Below are 9,403 nucleotides of genomic sequence, written 5' to 3'. Positions count from 1 at the left end.
ATTCTGAAATAAAAAACATGAATTTGTAAAAAAATTTTCTTATTTCAGAAACAATTTTTTTCTTTTTTTAAATCAGCAGTGGGGACAAGTGAGGGAATGACATATTGGTATATTTTAATTACCTAAAATAAATAAAAAATAAAAATTGATAATTTTATTTTTATTCTTTTGTTAGCTTGCATTCTGAAGGACACTTTTCCTGAAAATTTTTTTTTCGTAAGTTGTAAAACAAACATAAAATGTACTGGGGACATGAAAATGACTGTTTTTGTGAGAATGAGCCATATAAAGCATGCAGTTCTTTATAAAAGAGCTCCTTTTCCATACTGTCCTTGTCTTCAGTTGGAGCATGAAAGGTAATGAAACTGTAGTTGAAAAAAGCTCCCTTAATCCTAATTTTACATAGTCTGGATGATTTGGTGACATAATCTATTAATAATGGCTTTATCCTTTTACTCAGGATAAAGCCTGTTCCAAATATGTGTTTCTTCTTATCACAACTATAGATAACTGTGTGATTTTTCTTTTCAATTATTTAAGTTGTGTTTAAGTTTGTTAAAATCATTGCATATCTTAAAAATTCTTTGTTTTATGTATGTGAAGTTTTTTTAGTTTGATTTTAAGCAGTATGACATGCTATAGGGACCCTAAACATTTATGCACCCGAGGACCCTGCTTGCAATTAAGACAACCCTAAATCCACCATTAAAAAAAAAGTTATTATGTACTCAAATTCGTACAACATAATAATATCATATTAGAAATATCAGAATTTGAATGAAAAAAAAGAAGAAAATACGGGGAAGTGGCTGAAAAAAGGATCATAAGCCTCTCTAATTGGGCAAATCAAAAGTAATTACTCAAGTTTAAAATTCATGTGTCATAATGAGATGAATTAAATTAAATCATCCCTAACTAAGTACATCAGAAATTGTATCTCAAATTTAAAATTCATGTGTCATAATGAGATGAATTAAATTAAATCATCCCGAACTAAGTACATCAGAAATTGTAACTCAAATTTAAAATTCCTCGGTCATAATGTTACCTTATTAAAAGTATCAGAACTTGAAAAAACTATAAAAAAAAAATTTCGAAAAACCATATAGATATTTGAGAAAAGTGCTGGAAATAGACCTTTTTATTTATTTTTAATACAATGGGCTCATTATCATAACTGAAGGGCTAATGGGTTATGTTTTCCTCACAAAAAAAGTTAGACTAATTTGAAGGACATGAACTGAAAGAGTAGAAATTTAATTAAAATTAAGATTAATGATCTAACAAATGAAATTCAAACTAACTGGATTGGAAAATGTTATGAAGAAATAGAACTTTTTCAAACTTTTAAAGGAAGCAGAAAGTGATTGATGAAAAGAAATTTTGAAAAAACGATGAGTCTAAATGCTAATTTAAATGAAACTGAATGCTCTGTGTGTGTTTTTCTGAAGCCTTAGTAAAGAATGATAAAACCATAGGAAAATTAGTCACTGTATTTTTTTTTTTCAGTCTCATAAACAAAATTCATAAGCTGAAATTTGCAATAATTAGCAATAGAATGTTTTTTTTTTTTTTTTTTTAACAGAAGAATATATTTTGAACGAATATTGTTTTCTAGTGACAAATTTTTATTATGAAAAAAGCTAAAGGAGAGATAATAATTTTAACTGTTAGATACCATTCTAAGTATATTTTTGGACTGTTAAAGGCACCGAGCTATCATAACCAAGGACTGAGTTCAATTCCCAGTGATGGCACACCACTGCAGGCAGTCTGCCTGCAATTCTGCCCAAAATGCCTCGATCACACCATAAGGCCGGCATAGCTTGATTAGTAGTGCACTGAGCCCATGTCCAAGAGATCTCCGGCCGGCCGAAGTCTCCCCGTGTAGTAAATGGTGACTGATGCACGTTAAATCTATCGAGTCACAAGGTCCTCCATTGTTTGCATAACAAATCATACCTCTGGGGATACTGATCTAGGATTTTCTTTGTCTTCTGGATTGGTTCAAAATTTCAAGGCTACAGAGTTGAACATTAGTTGTCATAAACCCAAAATTGAGTCGGCTATTAAATGACAGCTATAAAATAAAATAAAATAATGCCCTAAGTTTCAAAACTATGGAGCCTTAACCTCCATAACACACAGCGGGCTGTTGTGTGAATACTTTACTTTTTTATTTTCATCATATTTGAGCTCAGCCTGTTTGTTCTGTTAAAACTATCCACTCATTGTAATTTATTTATTTGCAGATTTTGAATGAAATAGAACAGTATCGTTCCCTAGCTGAGAAAGGCTCTCTGGAGGCCCTGCAGATTCTACAAGAAAGACGTTCTTAATTTACCATTGTTTCATTTATTAAACCTCAGAATATTTAATCTTTTATTTTAAAATAATGATATGTTAAAGTTTAAAATCTTTCTCTTTTTTAAATATCAGATGTTTTATTTACATATTTGATACCTATGTATATTATATTTATATGGAAAAAAAATCTTAGACATTTGGATTTTACTCATTTGTTTATAGATGCATTTTTATCATTTTATTTTTACTTTTTAATCTAGGAAATTTAATAAAATGTCTCAATGTGCCAATCAATGTATGAAATAACACTTCCAATTGTAAAAAATGCAGTGAAACACTTTTAAGGATTTTTTCTTTCAAAGAAATTACTTCTTATACATTATAACTATTTCCTATTAAAAAAAACTCATAAATGTATATAATTAGTTTGTTCAGCAAAAATTCTTGTTTATTTTATACCCTAAATTTCCAACTTTTTTTTTTTCTTTTTCCGATCACTGCTGATTTTGAAAGTCAAGAACTTTTCATATCCCTTAGAAAAAAAAGGGAGGGAAACAATATTGATAAATGTATGATCAAAATATTAAACTTAATGATACAATATTGTTTATGTTGATTTTTTTTATATTCTGAAAATTGATTAATTACATTATATCGATTTTAATAATATAACTTGTGTATAATCATGAGAAACACAGTGCCATTCAGCATTTAAATTGTTGAAATGGGTATTATAGTATTTTAATGTATTTGTCAAAAAGTACTTTTAAAAAAATTTATATTTTTAAAGGTAAATATTATATGCCGAGTTAAAAATCTTAGTTACAAAACTAAAAAAATTATGAATTTTATTGTGTGCTCAATACTAGTTTCTTACCTACCTCAAATACCTATAATTTTGCTAACACTCCTTTAAAAGACCTGAACAACCACATTAGGAACCTATGCTTTATACTATCAACACATAATGGAATTAGGGGTGGAAGTGCGAAAGAAAGGGTGCACTTTTAGAAAATCTGTATGTTTATCTAAGTTCCTACTATCTGTATTGTGCTCATGTGCGTGTCTTTGCATGAGACACGTTTTTCTTAAACAAGCATGAATGTCAAAAAATAAAAAGTAGCCCCACTATCAAGGCAGCTAACTGTTTTTTACAAGGTTTTTGTCACGTGATTTTATTTTTTAAGATTTATATACTTTTATTTTTTTGTGTTTTTATTCTTTTTTTTTTCGCGTTTCTAAAAAAAAAATTGGCAGTCTAGGAAAACTTTTTAAACTGGAAAATTAAAATAAATAAATAAATCTCTTAAAAGGGTTAATTTAATAATGTAGTAATAAGGGACAAAATGATAATAAGATTACAAAATACTTAAATTGAAAAACTTTTTAACAGGTTTCACTACATTGTTTCATAATTCATATCACTTCATTCTAAAAGAATTTTCATGTTTGTGCTGTATATTGGTCAAGAACTTTTACTTAAAACAAATTGTTGGCCAACTTAAGATAGATCTGAGAGAAATTATTTTATTATGTATTCATTTTCTAAAAGTTTTGAGTTAAGGAAAGCTTGTGTTACCTACATTAAAGCAACAGAAATGTAAACATGAAAATTTCTCCAGTTTTCTTTTCTGTAGTTTGAAAAAAAGTTGCAAAACAAGTATTAAAAAAGATATACAGTGCAAAGTTCCATAATGAGACATTAGTATCCCGGTAATGTCTCTTTCCCAACATTTTCTAACAATCAAAATAAACAAAACTCTTCCTTTTTCAAAAAAAAAAGTATTCAGGAATGAAAATGCTCTACTTTACTCCTTCTTTATAATTTTTACCAGGCGTCCAATTTTTGTTTGACTTTAATCCGATTTCTGCTACAATATGAAAAGAAATTGGATATCACGGAAGCAAAAATTTGGTATTTCACTACAACATGTAAAAAATCGTGTATCCCTTTCCTTCTATTTTGCAGAAAGTGATCATTACCGCTAAGAATCACACACTTAATTTCTGAGTTCTCAAAAATTTCACATTCTGAAAAAGTAGCAAATTTGGGATGAAATTGTCACAACCAAAGCAGATCATAAAGTGATTATTCAAAAGCATGATTCGGAATTCGTGGATCAAAATATATTAAAAATAAAATTGCAATTTTGAAAAGTATGAAAATCCCAAATTTTTGAAAGTGCGATCAACAAAACCACTGACAATAAAATCATGACAAATCGAGTGCATCAAAAAGTAATTCTTCAAATTCTAGATTCGAAATTTCCCATTCCCATGTATGATAATGTAGCTTTAAAAAGCTATGAAAATCAATAGAAATCATTGACAAAAATGCGATCATAAATTCATGTGGGATTGCGTGTGAATCGTCAATAATTGAGTGTGAAATATGTTATACAAATTTTGCTGAAAGGAACAATATTGTATTATTAAAACATTCAAGTTTTAAAAACTACAACAACAACAAAAAAAGATCGGTAAAACCATGCGTGATTTAGATTGGCATATTAATAGTATCGAGATTTTAAATACCATGTGAAAATCTGCGAAAACAGTGCTACACCACAAACCGCTTGGATTTAATTGATAAGGATATTTTGATGTTTGTTTACCTTAAAGACCTTTTATCCTGAAAAATCTATTTTGTCGAAGTCCCTACAATCCCAGATACGGGACTTTCCACTGTATATATTTGATTTTCTGCTCATTTAAAAAGTAATGTATTGCATTTATTATGCTAGTTTTATGACAATGCTCAATTTTATAATATGTTCATGTATAGGTAGTGCTTGTTCTTATTCTCATATTTTTCAAATACAATTTTTGTCCAAAGATTCAAATTTGTTGGGCAGCTTAGCAATGTTAAACAGGAAATGTTAATTAAAGAAAATTGGGTAATATGCAGCTTTGTATATTTTAATACCCAAAACGCGAATAGAATAATATTTTAAACTATCAAAAATATTACATTTTAACATTGAGCTAAACATTCATAGTCATTGGATTTTTCTAATCTTTAGAAAAAAAACTTCTGATTGTTTCAAAAATTCACTTGATATTTCAAAATTCAGTGTGTTTTGTTTATTTTTGAAAGTCTGAACAATAGCAGTAGAATTGTTTTTCTTTTCATCTCTCAAAACATACATTTGTTTTACCATCACAATAAATCTTATTTTAAACATCATTTACTGATGTTTTGTTACGTGAAATTTATTTCACTCATCGAGAACAAACAAAAGTCTTACTTGATTATTTAATGTTTTGTATAAATTGAAAATTTGTTACCAGTTTTTCAATTTATTTCACCAGTTATAAAATTTCAATCAGTCTCATAAAAATTTTGAAAATATTTAATTGAATTATAAGCTTAATGTATAAAATACTCTTAGTTTGTTACTTTTTTTGGGCAAATTAAGTTTTTCTTATCCCCCCGCTACAGATTTACAACATTCTTCACCAATTTTGTAACTGCCCTATGTTCATAAAGTTCACTTGTATTTCAAAATTCTTGCTGATTAACTTCAATCAGTATTTAGAATTTATATGTAATCACTTCACTTAAGCATATTAGTTTATTTTAAAATCTCTATAATAGTAGATATAGTTAGATATCTAATTCAGAAAAAGTTACTAGTTTGCTCAACAAAAACAAAACTATTGCTAGTATGAAATATGTAAAATATTCATGAACTTTTAGAATGGAAAAAAAATTTTTATATTTTTGTTTTGTGCCAGCATTGGATGCTGCTTGTCTTGGATATTTTTTTGTCATAAATTACTTATTAATTATTTTTAAACATCATTTTATGATAAATTCTGTGCTATACTATTTTTATTTAAAATAATATATGATAATCATGATTTATTATGGATTAAGTTTAACATTTATGAAATTGTGCTAGTTGCTGTGAATTACTTGTATTTAACTTAAGAAAGCATTAATATATAATCAAATTTCTTGAAACCAGGATTGACAAAATTCATGATTTAAAAAAAATTGTTTCATTTAATTTAAATCAAATTTTTCTTTTATTTAAAGGTTTTTTTTTTAAATTTTTATATTTACTAGCCAAATTATCTGATATTATCTTAACAGTAATTAATATTATTTAAAAGCAATACTATAGCTAAAATAGTAGAAATTTCTAACTAAGATATTTCAAAAATGACAGAAAAAATAAAATCACAGTTATTTTTGTTCAAGCTAGTTGTTGTGTGAATTATTTGTATTTAACTTAGGAAAACATTAATGCACATTCAAATTTCTTCGACAAAGTTCATGATTTTATTTTTCAACTGTCAATGAACAGCTGCCTCAATTCTGGGTTTACGACTATCAATGTTCAACTCCGTACCCTTTAAATTTTGATCCCAATGCAGCAGACAAGAGAGCTTCTGGATCAGTACCCCCAGAGGTATTGATTTGTTATGGGAACATGGAGGACTTTCTGACCCGACAGATTTAACGTACATCAATCCCAATTTACTGCACTGGGAATCTTCAACCGTCGGGGTTCGAGCCCACAATCTCTTCGACATAGGCCCAGTGCCCTACAAACCAATCTATCCCATCCCGAAAATTCATGATTTTAGAAAAAAATCAGTTTCATTTAATTTAGATTTTTTTTTAAACTTTTTTATATTTACTACCCAAGTTATCTGATAAAATAAATTAACGGTGCTTAATATTATTTAAAAACAATAATATAGCTAAAATAGTAGAGATGTTTAATAGTAAATAAAGGAAGCACGGTCCCTTCTAAGATTAAAATTTTTCACTTAATGTTTATGTAATTTTGAAAATTTTAAAAAAAATTTCTATTTCAAGTGAGATTTAATATTTCNTTTCATTAAAATATGAATTATAAGATATTTCAAAAATGACAGAAAAAATAAAATCACAGTTATTTTTGTTCAAGCTAGTTGTTGTGAATTATTTGTATTTAACTTAGGAAAACATTAATGCACATTCAAATTTCTTCGACAAAGTTCATGATTTTATTTTTCAACTGTCAATGAACAGCTGCCTCAATTCTGGGTTTACGACTATCAATGTTCAACTCCGTACCCTTTAAATTTTGATCCCAATGCAGAAGACAAGAGAGCTTCTGGATCAGTACCCCCAGAGGTATTGATTTGTTATGGGAACATGGAGGACTTTCTGACCCGACAGATTTAACGTACATCAATCCCAATTTACTGCACTGGGAATCTTCAACCGTCGGGGTTCGAGCCCACAATCTCTTCGACATAGGCCCAGTGCCCTACAAACCAATCTATCCCATCCCGAAAATTCATGATTTTAGAAAAAAATCAGTTTCATTTAATTTAGATTTTTTTTTAAACTTTTTTATATTTACTACCCAAGTTATCTGATAAAATAAATTAACGGTGCTTAATATTATTTAAAAACAATAATATAGCTAAAATAGTAGAGATGTTTAATAGTAAATAAAGGAAGCACGGTCCCTTCTAAGATTAAAATTTTTCACTTAATGTTTATGTAATTTTGAAAATTTTAAAAAAAATTTCTATTTCAAGTGAGATTTAATATTTCCATGGTCTAAGCTTTTACTAAATCATCCCTTACTCATCCCCTTGCAGAAGAAATATATCCCCCAATCGTCGACCGATAGGAAAATTCTTGTTTTTAAATGTCACAGCAAACAGAATAATAATAATATTTTTTTTATTAAAAAAAGCAAAACAAAATAAAAACAATACAGTTAAATGAGAGATAAATAATTTACCGGTAAACAATTACTTAGTTTATTTTAGTTTTAAAACAGTCCAAATTATGAAAATGAAATTGCTGGTTCAAATTGTTGAATTTGGGACCGGTTAATACTAATATACACAACAAGGGAGAGAGTCCCTTCACTTTTGAGGTACTTCTGTGATCACTGTATGCATGGTAGGGGTGCACAACCTTGAGTGAAGAGCCACTTGAACAGCAGGTTAAATAACAAAGGGCCGCATGCATATTTAGACATGTTAACCGCAAATAACAAACTTTTTATATAAACATCAGCACTAATTTTTTTATCAGCCTGTTATACCATTAAACATGGAATTTATCAGTAATATTTTCAGAAAATATAAATACTTTTAATTATTGAAATTCATTCAAAAATGAAAAAACTGATGCTCTTGGAAAAAAAATCCCTTTTTATCAAAATATGATATATTCAAAAACTGGTTAAAAGAATTTTTTTTTTTTGTCATATCACTTAGTACAAAAAATCATTTTAAATAAATTCAAACTTTAAAAAAAAAAAAAATTATCTTTACAGAATGAAAATATAAAAAATCAATAAATACATATTTTGATGAATAATATAAATTCAAATTGAATATTTAAATTGAGGAACATTTATAGGATTTAAACAAAAATTAAAATGAAACCATTATAGTACAAAATAAAATTAAATATCTGTTTGGTATTATACTTCAGATATTATTTCTATTTCTTGAATTATTAGAGATTTCATGAATTTTAAATAGGAAACGTTTTCTTTTTTCCCTGAAAAAATCACTTAAGTTTCAAAAAATTACAAACAGTGAGCAGCTTAAAAATTCACATTTTCTGACACTTTTCGAATTCTCCATGTTGCAATTACATTGCATAAAAATATCAGGATTCTGCATTAGTTTGCATTAAAATATCGGAATACATATTCCTAATTGCTGACAAAACGGTGGAAGAATAATTTAAATTGACGTGAAATATGACACAAAATTCCATTAAAAAGTTATGACTTTTATAATGAAATGCACGATCAAGAACTAGCATGTTGTAATAACATTGTAGTGGGCAAAAAACGGAATCGTCAAAATCACTTGGAAAAACATTGCAAAAGGAAAAAATAATCGCTTAAATTAGCTATGAAATCATCACGAATGAAGCATGACAATAAGTAATTATTTAAAATTCGCATTTCATTATAAAATTCAGAATTTTTAAAACTAGTGGAACTTTCAAAAAAAAATTTTTTTAGTTTACAATGAAATCGACGTAAATAAAGAGTGTAAAAAGTGTGTGATTAAAATATTAAATGCATGATTTAAAACAAGTTGTATCGTATATTATAGT

At 27.6% G+C, this 9,403-nt stretch overlaps 1 protein-coding gene across 1 annotated transcript in view; it reads left to right on the top strand.

Annotated features, from left to right (window-relative positions):
- LOC107442201 (formimidoyltransferase-cyclodeaminase) overlaps nt 1–4,089 on the top strand; it is a 29,818-nt gene extending 25,729 nt beyond the window's left edge. The window contains exon 13 of the mRNA XM_043048668.2: nt 2,253–4,089. Coding sequence (XP_042904602.1) covers nt 2,253–2,339 — 87 coding nt within the window. The 3' untranslated portion in view covers nt 2,340–4,089. The remainder of the gene's footprint in view (nt 1–2,252) is intronic.
- The last annotated feature ends 5,314 nt before the right edge of the window (nt 4,090–9,403 follow it).

This window comes from Parasteatoda tepidariorum, chromosome 8 (genome assembly GCF_043381705.1).
Source record: "Parasteatoda tepidariorum isolate YZ-2023 chromosome 8, CAS_Ptep_4.0, whole genome shotgun sequence".
NCBI lineage: Eukaryota > Metazoa > Arthropoda > Arachnida > Araneae > Theridiidae > Parasteatoda > Parasteatoda tepidariorum.
The sequence above is the reverse complement of the archived record's forward strand: the minus strand, read 5'-3'. Positions and strand labels throughout refer to the sequence as shown.